Source organism: Brachypodium distachyon, chromosome 2, assembly GCF_000005505.3.
Source record: "Brachypodium distachyon strain Bd21 chromosome 2, Brachypodium_distachyon_v3.0, whole genome shotgun sequence".
Classification (NCBI taxonomy): Eukaryota; Viridiplantae; Streptophyta; class Magnoliopsida; order Poales; family Poaceae; genus Brachypodium; species Brachypodium distachyon.
Genome location: NC_016132.3, coordinates 29,414,334 through 29,431,673, shown reverse-complemented (window position 1 = coordinate 29,431,673; position 17,340 = coordinate 29,414,334). Strand labels below are relative to the sequence as shown.

The window sequence follows — 17,340 nt, the reverse complement described above, 5'->3', positions numbered from 1 at the left end:
CGTCTCGGGGAAGACAGGGAAAGACAGAATCGTGGCACTGCGGGCTGAAATATTCCTGCGCCAACCGTTTTCCGAGGCCACTTCGATACCGAGATGGAGGGAGACAGGACCGAGCATGTTCAGATTCGAGGGCTCCTATTCAGTAAATCTGAACTTTTCTTTTTTATTTACACAATTATTCGGTATCTACTATGAGCTTTTTTCCCACAAAACCCATAACACACGGTTATTTTTTGATTCGGTCCTCTTTTGGGTATACGCTAGAGTTGCTCCTATGGCCATATCTCACGCTCTCAGCCACCTAACCAGTAACCACGAAGGTAGCGGTACCGCAACAAACCACCCGAAACTTCGTCTTCGCCTATCCTCCTGCACTAGCAGTCTAGCACGCTCGCCTCGCCGTACCCTTGCCATGATGTCCTCGTCGCTACCCGCCGGCGACGCCGACGGCGACATGGAGACGCTGCCCCTAGCCGCCGCCTCCGACTACGCCTCCACGGCCACCACCTTCGACCCCCTCCTCTCCACCTCGTCCCCCTCCCCTCCCACCCCTGCCGCCTTCCCCCTCTCCCGCGCTTCCTCCTCCTCCTTCGTCGATCCCCCGTCCTATGCCGACGTCGCTGCCTCCTCCCCGCGCTCCGCCTCCGTCTCCTCCTCCACCTCCCCGAGATCCGCGCGCGCTGCGGCGTCCGAGTATGCCCACATCGCTGTCTCCGACCCGGAGACCGAGGCCGAGGCTGCTGCTACCTCCCTCGTCCCTGGATCTGCCCCCACCTACATCTCCTACCTCGTCACCAGTGCCCGCCGCTGCGACCACCGCCGCCACGCCGTCCGACGCCGCTTCCGCGACTTCATCACCCTCGCCGACCGGCTCGCGGAAGCGTTCCGCGGCCACTTCGTGCCCCCGCGCCCCGACAAGAACACCGTCGAGAGCCAGGTCATGCAGCGCGACGAGTTCGTGGCCCAGCGCCGCGCAGCGCTCGAGAGGTACCTGTGGCGTCTCGCCGAGCACCCCGCGATCGGGGCCAGCGACGAGCTGCGCGTGTTTCTGCAGGCCGAGGGCAAGATGCCACTACCGAGCAGCACCGACGTGGCCTCGCGGATGCTCGATGGCGCAGCGCGGCTGCCACGGCAGCTGCTCGGGGAAGAGACCGTGTCCCCGCCACAGGACGTCGTCCAGCCGGCCAAGGGCGGAAGGGACCTCCTGCGGATATTCAAGGAGCTAAAGCAGTCGATGGTGACGGACTGGGGTGGCGTGAAGCCTCCTCTGGTGGAGGAGGACAAGGAGTTCCTGGAGAAGAAGCAAAAGCTGCAGGACTGGGAGCAGCAGCTCAGTAGCGCATCACAGCAGGTAATCTTTCCATATATACTTATTAATTCCATTCTGTCCGTCTGGAATGGCCTTCAGCGAGCACACTTACTTTGTATTGGCCAGAAATCTGGTCACTGCATTACTTTCCGACCAGAAGATTCATTCCGGTCATCCCTGTACAGTTGGCACATCACGCGGGGACTTACTGACAACGTTGTTGCTATTTGCTCCGTGTTGTTTGATGAGCAGACCCCTATATAAAGGCAGCTATAGTGTCACTTCTTTCCCCCGAAGCCGTATGGTACTACTAAGTTGTAAACTTATTTCAGGGAAATTAAGTTCTAGGTAATATACTGATTTGTTGCATTGACTAATTGGGCTCTTTCCAATTGGGTATTGACTATTGAGCGAACAGGTGGGTTTCGCCATTGTTTCCTTTCTAGTTTTCTTCCTTGATCTCTCGTTTTGTGTCGTGTCTTATGCATGTACACACTGTATAGATGACCAGAATGGAACATTACATGACCTGGTGCTGGAATGTTCTGTACTTCTGTTCCATGCGCAAAATCTGAATTCACCGGAATGGAATCAAGAAGCATGGTAATTCCACGAGTTGTCTGGATCTGACACATCTGAGAAGACAATATGTATTATTACTAGTTACGTCCAGAACAAAATCTGCAAGCTGCTGTCATATTATGTCATGAACTTGGGGGATAATGCCTCTAGGGCCTGTACGGGGTGGTCCTGGACCCAAGAGGCGTGACAGCTCCATGAATGTAGCCTCACCTCAAGGGCAGGGGGGAGATAACTAGATTGGTTTATTCTTGACTTACTCGTAACGACTACAGGGGGTGGGGGGAAGACTTGACTTGACATCCAAGAAACTAATCACTACTTAGCTAACAAACCATATCACTACTTTCCTAACAAACCATATCATAATTTCTATCTTAATCTTTTGCCTAACTAATTTTGGGGATACTATATTGGGATAGCATCCCTTATTTGGATACCTAGGGCTGCGCCCCTTAGGGATGTATGCCCATGACATATTAGTTGTGAGATGAAATGTTCTAACATTTTTTTATTCTAAAACCTTGCTGGAAGCTATTGCAATCAAGGTAATGCAGAGTAATTCCTGTTACTATATTTTAATGGGAGTGGCTATGGCTCAGTTGACTTGGGAATGTTTATTTTTAGGCAACTGCTGATAGCTGTGTGATCAAGATCTTTTTTTTTGTATTGTACTACTCCCTCCAATCCTAAACTCTTGTAGTTGTTGTAGTTCAAATTTATACTAAAACAACGACACGAATTTAGGAACAGAGGAAGTAGCACGGATCTTAGTGTCTGAATTGAACTGTTCTCACCGGTGACATAGAAATAACTAATTTTGCAGTCACAGGAGAAATAGCAAAACATATATATTCTCATGATTTTCATATTCTAAGTAGTTATGAACTGTGCATTCTGCTATTCTCACAACTATAAGTTGTTCTATGGTTCTAATTTGGCTTCCCACTAGAAGTCATTGTATGTTTTGAAGACAAAATTACAATCTTTTGATGCAATGCCCATCAGATTGTAGTATTGGCCTGTAATTAACATTCTCCCATGCCAAAAGCTTAACACATCTGAAGTAGTGTCGTGCTTGGTCATTTTGCAAGAACTAGAAGGCCTTGTAACTACTATCATCTAAAATGGTGTGTATCTAAGTTTGCTTCTAGGGAGGGGCAATGCTCATGTCTTCTAATAGAAAGATCTTCCCAATACGCTTTAGGTTGTTTCTTAATTCTTGGGTTTCTCAATCAGCTTCAGCAAACATAGATACAACACCCTCCAACATGTAATTGTATCTTGGTTCTTTGTTTATTCAATATCTTGTATCCCATGCAAGAGAGAAATTAGTTCTTTCCCCTCCACCTCATTCATGTTGAATTTAGAAGCAAGATGGACCAATGAAGATGTTCTAGTGTGAAAGCAAGCATTTACTGTAGTATGGGCTTTCGTCGTGTTAGTATGGTTCCATGCAGTTAAGCACTAAATTTTGGGAGCTAAAGGACGAAGAAGGTATTGAAAGGGAAGAAGAGTCATATCTTAGATGGAAAATTGGTCAAAACACAACAGGAGAAATGGAAACTATTAGCACACATTGAAGTCAGCTGATATAACTGTTAGTTGAATGCTGAATTCAACCAGTCATTTATAAAATAGAGATCTAGTAAACTAGTACTCCCTCGGGCCAGAATTACTTGTCACTGATTTAGTACAACTTTGTACTAAATGTCTATATTTGAGACAAGTATGGGTCAGAAGGAGTAATATAGTTTAGAGCGGGTTCTTCTTGTGCTTATTTTCCCATTTGATTCAAGATCGGCACCTGTGTACATTGGGGCCTTGGAGGGAAATAGTCATGTCAGTTGGGCCCACACTGCGGGCAGTTATAAGATTGTGGCATGCTCGGTAGCGCTTGTAACTGCGCACGTGCAACACATCTTAACTATTTATGAAAAATTATTGGCGAGAGAAATTGTCCAAATGATTGGAGTTTAATTTTAAATTATTGGGATTCTTTCTAATTAATTTAGGTTTCCATGATTGATTGAAAGCTTTACGATTTAGTGGTGATGAAAAACTAATGGGACTTATTTGTAATTACTTGGGTTTATATAATTGATGGGGTCAGAGTTGCCGGGTATACCAGTGACATTGGTGGGTAACCAAAACGTGATGTACAACATACATAATTGAAATGACATGGGGCGTTGGATATTAGCTGGTTGGGTAGCTGTGATCTTTTGGATCGCCACGAGATAGAGATGGAACAAATGATTGATGGAGCATTGAACATAAAACTGTTGTAAGTCATACTGTAGGTGTTTTTTCTTCTTTTTTTTTGTGTGGAAGCACTGGAGCAAGTATTGGTAGTATGCACCTTGTGTGTTTGAATGTAGTTAAATATTTGATTTATGAGTTTTTTCTATATTTCCTTCTTTTCCATAGGCTGAAGCACTTGTCAAGGCACAGCAAGATATGGGTGAAACAATGGGTGCTCTTGGCTTGGCATTCGTCAAACTTACAAAGTTTGAGACTGAGGAGGCTACATATGACTCTCAGAGGATAAGAGCTGCTGACAGCAAACGTATAGCAATGGCAGCTGTCAAAGCTAGCAGGACATGTCGAGATTTGAATACACAAACTGTTAAATATCTGGTACTATTTCATGTTGTCCAAACATGTTTTATAATCTCTTTTCTTTTATCAAATCAATCATATTACGTTACTTGTTTCTTTTTGCAGGATACTTTGCATGAACATTTGGGGATAATGCTGTCTGTCCATACTGCATTCTCTGATCGGGCAAGTGCATTATTGACCGTGCAGACACTCATGTCAGACCTTGCATCATTACAATCAAGGATTGAGAAACTCGAAGCTGCATCATCGAAAGTATTTGGTGGTGATAGAGCTAGGCTTCGGAAAGTTGAGGAGTTGAGGGAAACAATAAGGGCTACTGAAGACGCTAAGTGCTGCGCATTAAGAGAATTTGAGAGAATCAAGGTAATTAACATTCATTTTGCCTAAAGGAACGCAATGAGTATGATAAGGCCAATGGTTGTGTAAGCATCAGCTAATATTCCTTTTAGCTCATAAAAGTGTGATAATATGAGATACCATTAGTTTCTTTACTTTTTCAAGAAAATTGTTTCTTTGAATTACCATACATCCTACTCCCTCCTTTTCACAAAGGTTCTCGTATTTGGTTTCGTTAAGACAAGGCTTTTGGCCAAGATTTACTTTATTAATAGGCGAAGTATCCGGTGAAAACCCTCATTCGGTGCAAACTCCATAAAAACCACGTTTAGAAGTTTCAAAAAAATTCTAAAAAAATACCATATGTTGGGACTGTGATGTTCTACAAACCTGCAAAATTTCAAGTTAAAAATCAAAAGCATATAGGAGAAATTAAAAAGAGAAATTTACAATGACTAGTGTCAAACACTGAAAAACCACTATTCATGCAGAATTTGTCTTTTTTGCTACTACCAAACGAAATTGAGTTTGGACTTGAAATTTTACACATATAAAACATGACTTTTCTAACATATGTGATTTTTTTGAGAATTTTTTGAACTTTTTTCGATGGAGTTTTCACAGTTTGCACCGTAGAGGTGGTTTTCACCGGATACTTCGCCTTATTAATATGTGTTTTTTAAGACATGAAATTTAGATTAGTCTTCAAAAGTTCTTGCTGATAATTGTGGTTACCTATCATGTATATTACTAGTACATATTAGCAAAACCACATACGGCAACTTTTGTGAAAAGGAGGGAGTATCACTTCTGTGTTATGTTTCCAGTTAAGCTAGATCACCTTGTTGATGATGTTGTACTCTGGTTGAGTGGTACAAAATTACTTCCGGTCATCTGTATCAAGAAACCAGTCTTCCTGTATGGTGTCTCTAACCTCGTGTGCCAATTTCTTTCCACTCCTATTATGTTGTTTGTATATGTGGAATTAGTAGTAGAGCTGGCGTAGGAAATACTGACGGATTCATATGGATGCCAAAATTATTTTCAGTATCCTTTATTCATACTTTTTAAGCATACTTAACATTTGTGAGTACACCCTTGAAGCATACCTTTTCACGAATCATAATTCACTGCTATTGCGATGAAACCCTTGATGACCCATTTAGAATGCAAGAATTTCACTGGAATTCACACTGAAATCTGAAAAGTTCTCACATGCCCATAGGTGGCAGGAGTTACTCTGCTTCACTCAAAATTGTGTTGATAAGATTGTTGCCAGCAGTGTGTTCATCTTTATTGTTTCACACTTTCTTATAGAGCATGTCTACTTTGGTGACATGACCAATGTCAGGATATTTGAGATTCATGGCAGATATCTTACGTCATGGTTACTTAATCTGCAGGAAAATAACAAAATTGAACTCAGCAGGTTAGACGAAGAAAGGAGAGAAGATTTTCTGGATATGCTGAAAGGATATGTTAGAAGCCAGGTATTATTCAAAATTTCGAAACATTGTGTCTGTCCTTTTGTGCCAACGTCCCTAGTTGAAACACCTTTTCAGGACTTTTTACATGGCATTGTTCTGCACCTTCCACATTAATTAGATAATTGGTTATTATATGGAACTGTAGAATTTCACCCATGAAATGCTTGGTGGAATAAATTGCACATGGTGTCGCATCAATGTTTTTTCTTGTGAAAATCCTTGAGCTTCATTCATTCACCAGTAAATAAGTCTACATAGAATCTGTGACACAAGAAAACAGGAGAAACATTATACCAGGAAGCAGAAGCACGCTACAACCAAATTTAGCTAAATCATGTGCCGCCTCATCTGCCATGTGCCGGACCGCCTGTATCTTATGCATCTTCTGTTGTATGGCACCGCCGCCTGGATTTTCTCTTTGGTAAATTCTGCAGACATTCCTGTATTGCACCAAAGGAGATTCCAACGTGTTCAGTGCTTCTCTGAAGAGGATAACTTAGCACAGATGGTTGTGTTATCCAGGATGAGAGAACTGATACATGGCGAACAGGCACACACGTCATGCCAACCCCGCAAAAAAAGCTCCATCATAATTCCTCAGCAGCTTAGCTTAGATGTGGAAACCTGGGTTCTGTGTCAACAAAAATGCGTTGTTTCATCAAAAGTAAATAAATAGAATGCTTAGCTCTGTCATATCATCTGCTTCATTTGGTTGTTTCCAGCCAACCTGGCTGCATCAGTGCACGGGTTAGCTTAGATGTTGAAACCTGGGTCTCTGACAACAAAAATGCAGTGTCTCAAGAAAAGTAAATAAATGCATTCTTTTCTTTACTTCTGATGAGACAATGCATTTTTGTTGACAGAGAACCCATGTTTCAACATCTAAGCTAAGCTGCTTCATTTTGCTGTTTCCGGCCAACCTGGTTGGTTCTAATGGTCCATTTTCTACTTGACATAAAACACCTCTTTATAGAATATCCCACTTTGGTATGTGCGCAGGCTGCATATGCAGAGAAAATTGTGGACGGCTGGACGATGGTGGCAGAGGAGACTAGCGGATACGGGCGGAACTCTGATGTCGTGTGATCTTAGTCTGCCTTTGTTTGGACACATGTATGTACAATGATTTAGAATGCATTCCAGATAGGAGTAGAAGAAACATGAACCAAATTCAATTTGTTTTCCGCTAATGTCGCATGTTTTGCCTTACTATTGCTTGCCAACTATCTATATTGATAATTTGATAGCATCCACGTCCTACGAATGGGCAAACCCCGCTGTCATGAATCGTGGCAAAGTGATTACTTTGTGGGAGCTGCAAACCGTTGCGCTCTCTGTTGTTTTATAAACCCCTTGTTCCTTTTTATAACATGTTCTAGCTTGTCATAATCAAATTTAAAGTTTGACCAAATATAGAAAAATCTACTTGTATTAATAACTTTAAGTTAGTTTTACTAACTCTTTCACGATATATATCTTCATTTATTTGACAATGTAGATATTCGTATCCTTTTATCAAACCTTTAAATTGCTTTTCTATAAATTTGGTTAAACTCTTTAATAAGTTTAACTTAGGACAAAATTTGAACATCTTATAAATGGATTACGTGTATCATAATTGTTTTGTTGAGATTTTTTGACGAAGAATTACATTACTAATATGACATAAATAAAATTTATGTAATAATCTACAAGGCCTCTCGGCGTAAGGTATTTACAAACTCAAGTCTTTCAAAAGACGGAGTAGAAACGACTTGTGAAAGTCAATCAATGGTTGTTAAATGCGATTGACTACAAGGGCATGGCTTTCAAAAAAGAGTAGAATCAACTTGTGAATGCCTACATGCGGGTATAGCTCTCAAAAGAGGGAGTAGAATCGACCCACTGATGAGAACATTCCTAGTTCATCTTTGTTCATCGTATTCTCATGAAATATCACTGCTAAAAGTTGACACATCAATAAAGAAGACATAGTTGGGTCCACATGACAAGGAGTCGTGCTAAACAAATACAACAATAGGTGAATTCACTCCTTGGTGCTCCTAATGATAATAGCAATGAGAACTTGCTATCTAAGTCTAGTGTGCTACTTGTGCTCAAGTTTACAACACGAAGTCAAGCATGCTGCCCCGACCATCAAACGACGCACGAGAAGCTCCAGAATTCGTCCCCAACCTTTCCGCACCATTGCACATGATTATGGACGTGTCAAGCACATTTGGAGGATGAAGATGTACAGCATACGAAGTCTACTTTCAGAAAAATCAAACAGCAAGTCATTTGAAGCCTTGAGTCAAAAGATATGAGAGTTCCAATGCAAATTGTTCAGGGCATTAAATGCTACGCGAGACTCCATGTGGCTACCCCCTCTCCAAGCTGGTTACCACTCTTTTGAGCCCACATTTTGGACTGGTTTAACACCTAAGCTTGGATGGCTGTTCCTAGTATAAATAACCCTTCCCCCACTTCAGCAACAACTCTTTGGCAATTTGATTTCAGAATAGGTTAGCTAATCTTGTCTGAGAGTTCTCTTGATAAGGATCAACATGATCCAAAAGGATTTTAGGCCCAATCTTTCACGGCGATCGAACCGATCGAACGAGCAAGCAGATCAGCAATCGAACGAAATCAATTTGAAATAATTTAGATCCATTCCCTTCAACTCTTCATGTTGGAACTGATTAAAATCAACTCCACCGAAGGGCAGAACATCAGATCTTCAAGATCAGCAAGCAAAACAATGATATGTGCTGACGTGGTTATGACTAACCACGTACTCGACTCGAGTATACCCATTTTAGCCCAGCTGTGGACCCACAAAGAAGCCTACTACGACTTTAGGAGTCTACATGTCAAATCTTGCGACTCAAGATAAAGAAGATTAATTAGAGTATATCTCCTCATTGTAACCGACTTAGACTCTACCTTAGACCTGGGTTTCTGCATATATAAAGGACCAGGAGGGAGAGCCAAGGAGATCCCCAACTTAGCTAGAAGCCGCCTAGACGCACTCGCCAGATCGAATCTGTGCATCTAGCCTCCGCAGCACTCCATTGTAATTGACTCATCAATACAAGATCAGACAAGCAGGACGTAGGGGTATTACCTCATCGAGGGCCTTGAACCTGGGTAAATCGTGTTCCTTGTGTCCTTGTTAGCCGACGAGTTCGTCAACACATACACTCGAAAACTTTCCTAGATACAAGTCCACTAATATGGACATTGTCGAAGTCACAACTTCGTCATGTGCCCCCAAACATTGAGACTTTTCTGGTATATTCATAATCTCGAAAATTCAACTACCCTACAACGACGGCTACCAAGAACCCTTTATAGGTTGACTCTAACCGTACTTGGCTGGGACAGGCCCCACGCCACACAACTAAGGCCCATAGGCTGAACTAAAAGTGGTTTTGGACAGGCCAAAAAACCATCAAACGGAAATAAAGAAAACACTGCAGACTTAAATAAATGTCAAACTCTAAAACGAAGTAAACTTCAAAACTGGCGGTGTTCTGAAATTGGGCTTCACCTCATCTTTCAGAGGAACTTCAACGCAAAAGATCCAAACTTCAGAATATATGGAGTTGGTGAAATTGCAGGAGTGATAGATATCCTCCCTCATCATCCCCCCCAACTTGAGAGGAAACCGTCCTCGGTTTCGACTTGGTTTGTTGGTCCTTCTTCTTCAGAGCAAACGTAGCCACCTTAATATCTTTGTCAAGCATAGGTTGCAGCACATGACGCTTTCCTTGATGCCACAAAGAATAAACATTGGATCTGCCCTGATGTGTTGTGCGTTTATCAAATTTCCACGGATGGCCTAGCAACACATGACAAGCATACATAGGCAAAACATCACAGACCACCGTGTCCTCATAAGTACCCACTGAAAATTTCAGCCTCCCTGAATTATACAACCACTCGACACAATGTGGCTATGGGTGTTTCCATGTAGGCAATGAAAAAGAATCCACCAAACTCTTGCTAACAATATTGGTGTAGCTGCCACCATCAATAATCAATTTGCAAGTGGTGTTCTGTACTGTGCAATTGGTCTGAAATATATTCCAGCGCTTCCCTTATCCTTCGATGCGATCTTCTGGCACACGTTGCACCATCAAGTTAGTGCAATTAGGAGCAGCATCCTCAGGATACACATCGAAGTTATCATGTTCTTCAGACTCCACAGTAGATGGTACATCAACCTTGTCATCGTCACTAGCAGAAACATATCCAACTTGTGTGAGCATCACCCTTTTTGTGTTGGGGCAATCACGCCTCATGTGTCCCCGGCCTCCACAAGTGAAACACTCAATGCTGGATGTGGATTGCGTACCAGAGGTAGCTTTGGACACTCCAGATTTTGGCGCCTCACTGTGAGAAACATGCTTGGCACGTGATGAAGGGGTCGTCTTAGCACTAAAACCAGTAGCCTCGGTCGGTGAACGATGCCAGGAATTTGAAGGAGCTACAGGTTGACGTCGCTTGAATTGTTGTTCCGCATGCTCAGCTTGGTGCGCAAGATCTTGAATATCATAATAGCTAACCATCTCCACACGATCTTGTACCTCAATATTCAGGCCATTAAAGAATCGAGACATTGTAGCCTCCGGGTCCTCCCTTGTTCTTGTACGTATCATCAGCAACTCATCTCTTTATAGTACTCATCCACAGATTTTGTACCTTGAGTGAGCTGCTGCAATTTATTGTACATATCTCTCCTGTAATGCTTAGGAACAAAGCGATGTCGCATGAGGTCTTTCATACCTCTCCACAACGTTTGGGCGAGTATGCATACGAAGAATTTGATTCCACCAAATCATCACATAACCTGTGAATTCAACTGCAGCCATGTCGTCGCACGGGGCTCCGACACCCGGGGCGTGCGGTCACGGCCCCCTTTTAGGTTCGGCAGGGGCGTCGGGGATCCCTCCGGCGATCGCCGGCGTGGCCGATGGTCCTCCGCGACCGGCGAAGTGATGTACCCGGGGTCCGCAAAAACCAAGAACGCATGCACGCATGTTTTTACCCAGGTTCGGGCCACCTAGAGGTGTAAAACCCTACGTCCTGCTTGTCTGAGCTTGTATTACCCCGAAACCAGGTGTTTGCACGTTGCCCGGGGGGGGGGGGGGAAGAGTCCCCGGGTGCTCCCTTTTTGGCTAAGTGCTTTTGGCTACTCCTGGATACTTCTAGTGGCGAACTGTGAGTCCGCCAAACCGTGTGATCGTCCAACCCTAGGAAAACTGTAGAACCCTTTGACCGTCGGCGGGGATCCTCCTTTTATACTCAAGGGGATGCCACAAGTGCCGCGGCGCATGCACTACAAGTGTCGAACGGGGAGGCAGTGATCGACAGGTGATCAGTCCATCTCGCACCCAAACTACTAACTTTGTACACGGATAGGTGGATTGAGCAACTTAACTCTTGGAATTTACGAAAACAGAGAGGTGCTGCAAAAAGGTTGGATGGGACAAGAGAGATATCTTCAGCAAGATATGATGTTCTTCGGATTGGAGTGCTTGAGGACGTCGTTGAAGAGGACCACGAAGAATGTCGAGATATTCCAAGAAGACAAAGTTTGAAGAGATGGTAGAAGGGTGATGAAGCATTGGTGAGGCCAAAGACATGAATGTGTACTCGTAAAGACCAAAACGAGTGACGGAAGGAAGTCTTTGGAATGTCCTCATTCGGATTTTGAGTTTATGGTAACCCATTCTCAAATCAAGTTTAGAAAGAGATTTACGCACTAGACAGCTGATCAAAAGATCGTTGATGCGCGGGTGAGGATACTTGTTCTTAATTGTACGCTGATTAAGAGGACGATAATCAATGCACATGCACTTGGTTTTATTCCCCTTCTGCACAAACAGAGTGGATAATTTCAAGGATAAGAACTAAACCGAGAGTAGCCTTAAAGTTCAAAGTCTTCCAATTCTTTCTTGAGCTTAACAGGTTATTGGGGAGACATCTTGCAAGGCCGATTAGAAAACTGGAGTTAATCCTGGTTCTAGTTTGATAACAAACTTGATTGCTTTGTTAGACGGAATGCCTAGCAATCTCAGGAATAACATCCGGAAAGGTTCAGAACACCGGTGTAGAATCAAGTGTTGGAAAAGAGAAATAGAAAGTCAAAGCAAAACAAATTCCGAATGGAGGTAATGCTTTGGAAGTCTTCGTTTGAGCTCCGGGTGAGAACAAAAAGAAGCTTGGGAAAGAATCTAGATGTCATTCATACACAGAAGAATGCTCTAGTGATTGGAGAGGTTTGTTTGCCCAAAATTTGCATAATGCATGAGTGACAAAACAAGAAAGGAAAGCGACCATAAGTGACATTGCAAAAGATGCCAAGTTATAGTCTAGTTCCAAGTTGTACCACTGATACAAAGTCGTACACACAAGGTTGAAAAGAAAGATCCGAGTTCATCAAAAGATAAACTTGATCCATAACATCAATTATGCATCACATATCACACGGGATAGTAGTACACAATTGCTATGGATACATGAATCCCAGGTAATTCCAATCAAAGGGTCACGAATCTACAGGCAACACAATGCTCTGATACCATCTGAAGCGACCGCCCTCGTACAGGGTTCGATCTCTGTGCTTACAGTGCTAGTCCCTGGATCGACTCGCTAGCACACACAGTTTCAAGATGTAATATCAAGATACTAAGGTCACAAGTTTTATTACATCGCATTGATCCAGAATTTAGTTGTAACTTACATATTGCATAACCTCATGGGTTAGCTCAAAGGAAAATAAAATCTTGCAGCGGAAAGCAGGAGATATAGGAGTCACATAACAGCTCCACAGTCGAAACATGTTTAAATGTAAACTCGTAACCCTAACAATTCGTACCTCACTCTTTACCTGGTTCACCTGCAACATTTAAACGTTGCAGCCACTAGGGGGCCAATACATTGAGTGTATTGGCAAGTTCACCAAAGGGTTATAGCAGACCTAACAAGTATATATGCATTATTTGGCAAGGTAGGGGTTTGGCTATTTGCATAAAAGCATTAATGTTTCATCCTATCATTTTTAAACAAATAGTTTTATCACTATTGGATCCAGGGTAGAAACACCCATGCTCCTATTAACCTGGAGCACATTGAGTAGAAACATCAATTGCTCCTACCCTGTTCAAACCATTCATTTTATTAAGAAATTGGAATGAGTGAGACCTTCCTTACAGCCCCCAAATCTAGTTGCTCAAAATTGTCCGTAACCGGGGACACGGCTAAGTACTTAGTTTGACACTCTCGAGAGGTTGTACACATTCCCCACAAGAAACCGACGGGTTAATCCCTTGCTGTCCTCAGGGTAGAGTAGCCATGGCGTCGATTACAAGAATTTTCAGACCATAGTCACCCAGACCACCTGAGGGACCTACGTTCTGATGTGGGTCGGGGTGGCCCGATCTTTCGATGAGATTGATAACTCTCGATTTGCGTAGGAGGTGACGTTGACGATCCGACTACGGCCTAGGAGGCAGCGCCTTAGCAATCGATACACCAACTCCAGAGGGTTATTGATCACGCGGGGGCACGATCAACCTGACCACGAAGGTCTTTGTTCCTGCAAGCAATCGAAGAACAAGCAAGAACAAGATAAATAGCGGATGCAATCTAAAATTGCGAATATACTATATCAAACCAATGTCTCAACGAGACGATAAGTTGGGGTTCCGAAAGCGGTAAAACAGGTGGTCTAACCGACACACGCGATTACACGAAGTAGTAACGATGGCTAACTTTTAACTAAACAAAACCCAAGGCTCCTTAGGGGGGCTCATGGGGTATATAAAGGAGGAGGGAGAGATATTTTCGTCCACCTTGAATGAGGAGTCCGAAATCCAACTCTATCTCTAACTTTCCTTACAAACTACAACTCTTTAGGAAATAGAAAAACAGATCCGTCAGCTTGTTTTGTCCGCTACGGTCAGCATGAGTCGAATCTCTTGATGGGGCCAGATCTGTTGGAAAGGTCCTGTAATTACCTTTCCAACAAGTACTTGTTTGCTTGATTTTGACTCCGGATGCGGCCTGGGTGATTAAAACAAATTCGGGTCTCCTGACAGCTCGGACCCGAATCGGATTCAACTTTAATTCGTGATATCTTTCTCTAGCAAGCTCCGAATCATGTGCCGTTTGATTTGTTGGAAAGTAGACTTGATAGGCTTCACTTTGAATCTCCCTTTGCAGGCTATAACACTTCATCTTCACTTTGGACTTGTAAAGTTCAATAAGATGCCTACATAATAAGATTACACAAGATAGTAGCTCCGCCTCTTTGCAAGTAACATATTGAAAACATTTTGTAATTGAATTCACCTGATTATAATTATTAGAGACACCAACAATTAGAGTTCTAATGGTCGTATCCATGGTTAGCATGTCCATATCATCCTCCCTTTCTTGAAAAGAAAGCCGTCCTCGGTGTCGTTTATGCTGAAAATATGCTAACAAAAGAGAGAAGGTATGCGCATGGTATATGTATATATCGTTATTTTTAACTCCACTCCCATGTTGCACAATTAATGTTTTATAACACAATCTCATGAGATAATTAGTCACACAATCATCATGAATATCATTCCAGCAACAAGATTGACAATATGTTTTGCATATATAAGTGAAAGAATATTTTGTATTTGGTTTGCACCGCTCACCATTATACCATCCCAACACTGGAGAATAATAATTAATATTGTTACCCAAATTAGTTACTACAAGATGCTGAAATTTAGAGCATGTCAAAGCACTAATATTCGAACAATCGTGTAAAGAACTAATTGGCAAATAATCAACACCAATATTAGAGGTCATATCAAAATGGTTAAGCATATGCAACATATTATTTTCTCTCAAATCAAGAAAGTTATCACAAGCAATGCAAATCTGATGCACCCAAAATTTATTGTTCACGTCATGTTCTCCAATTAATTGAATAGTGTATCCATGGGCATTAGCAAAAGATTTAGAAATTGTTAACTCAGAACCTTTATCCATTGCATGTGACAAATATATAGGTGCATCAAGTTTAATAGAACACAAAGAATTATTAGGCGGAACCATAGGATACACTTCTTCATGTTTAATTAATTCAATGCAACATAAATCAAATTTAATCATCGTCACAAGTCTGTTCCAAAACAGCAGTAACTCATCACATAAATCATTATCATTTGAATCAATGGGTGCGCTCAAATCGGCAAGTAAATCAACAGTTTTACAAGGGGCAGCATGTTCATCAAATATCTCATTTATTTCAATAGACGTCATATTTAGTTCAGCAACACAAACCTCTATAACATTACCTTGTGGGCTCGCCTCATTTGTATTATACCTTCTTTTTAACTTCCTCTCAGCTTCACGAGCAAGATTAAGCAAATACAATAGAGAGTCGTAATCCCCATATTCAATCACGTAAGAAATTTCAAAATTAAGCCCATAATAAAATCTATCCATTTTTCTTTGTTCGGTTTCATCTAAACCAGATCGCAAGGTTAAAATTTGGAACTCATGGTAGTAATCATCAACAGTTTTATCATCTTGTGTCAAACGTCGTAATTTGGAACGCAACTCATAAGCATAACTTGGAGGAACATATTTTTCTCTCATGATTTTCTTCATATCAATCCAAGTGTGAGGTATTTTGTTTTCTCTAACTATCTCACACCACCATGATAATGCATCAAAACGAAATTTACTACTAGCAATTTGGACCTTACGACTATCTAGTACATGGAAGCATGTGAATTGTTCAGTTAAAGCTAGCTCCCAATCTATATACGTTTCAGCATCATTTTCCCCCTCAAAGAAAGGTACACACAATTTAATTGTATTAGAAGGATTGTTTTGTACCGTTGCCGTGGCATTATCAACAAGAGACGTGGAGGATGGCCGTGGTGAAAAGCACTCATCGCAGTCATGGGATAGCATCGGTCTAGTTGCCATGCTTCGTGTAAGTCCTGTCATGGTTAGTAGGAAACAAGAAACAAATCACAGTAATATGTTCCAACTACTAGGATGTGGCTACAAGTCGCTCAACTCTCAAGCTAAAAATCAAGTTCTTACAAGTTCTTACCATGCAAAACAGGAAGGTGATGGCCAGCGGTGTGACCAAGCCCTTCGAATATTAAATGTATCGATGCCTCGGTAACAAACCAACCTAGGTGTAGAATCTGTGGAGCTTGGAGGATTTTGTGAGTAGCAAGGAATAGCAAATAATCAAATCAGCAATGCAAAGTTGAAAATATGCTCAATAATGCTAGTCCTAGCTGCTGGAGTCGATAAGAACGAATTACAGAAATAATCTAAGCCTAGATACTGAAAAAGGTAGGATAGAAAGATGGCACAACAAGTAAATCCCTGGGATTTTTTTTTCTTTTTTTTTCTTTTTGTGGCCTTCTGTTTGGCTTCTTATTCTTTTCTTCTTTTTTTTTTCTTTTTTTTTTCTTTTTTTTTTCTTTTTTAACCCCAGAAACTCACGCAAAAGAAGGACCGGAAAACTGTACGTCGGTCTGTCGAAGAACAGCAAAGGCTGCAGTAAGAAAAATTCAGAAAAATATGGAAAAATATGGGTTAGAAGGGTATCGACACAAGCTTTCCAGCAAGGGCAACATCACTCAAAACGGATATCGGACCGTGGAGAAAACTGAGAAACACCGGGCTGCAGCGACGCCGCAAAACGGATGCAGAAACTTGGAAGCTCCGAAAGTCCACCTTACAAACCGAATTTGAGGGTCAAAGTGCAGGGCAGCGCCCTGGATTTTTCCTGATGCGCCTCGTTGTGAGCTTTCCAAAAAGTCCAAAAACGTCCAAATCCGAGTTAGTACGCAAAAGATACGCCCGTTTTACTGAACATGGGTCAAACCCACCCGAAACTAAAATTGTACTCGGACTCGGGTCCGAAACTGACTCGAACTCTTTCTCTTTTTTTTTTGTTTTTTTTTCTTTCCTTTCTTTTTTTTTTGACAAATTTCCGAACAACTT

General features: G+C 42.1%; 1 protein-coding gene across 2 annotated transcripts; it reads left to right on the top strand.

Annotated features, from left to right (window-relative positions):
- Positions 1-298: 298 nt before the first annotated feature.
- LOC100846202 (sorting nexin 2B) lies at positions 299-7,623 on the top strand. Of its 2 annotated transcripts, none has more exons than XM_010233219.2 (5): positions 299-1,351; positions 4,319-4,528; positions 4,616-4,876; positions 6,279-6,339; positions 7,336-7,623. In XM_010233219.2, exons 1-4 carry the CDS (start codon positions 413-415, stop codon positions 6,330-6,332), a joined length of 1,464 nt encoding a protein of 487 aa, XP_010231521.2. In that variant the 5' UTR covers positions 299-412; the 3' UTR covers positions 6,333-6,339; positions 7,336-7,623. The 2 variants fall into 2 exon arrangements, with proteins under 2 accessions (XP_010231521.2, XP_010231520.2); XM_010233218.3 differs by having other exon boundaries at positions 301-1,351; positions 6,253-6,339; positions 7,336-7,619.
- The last annotated feature ends 9,717 nt before the right edge of the window (positions 7,624-17,340 follow it).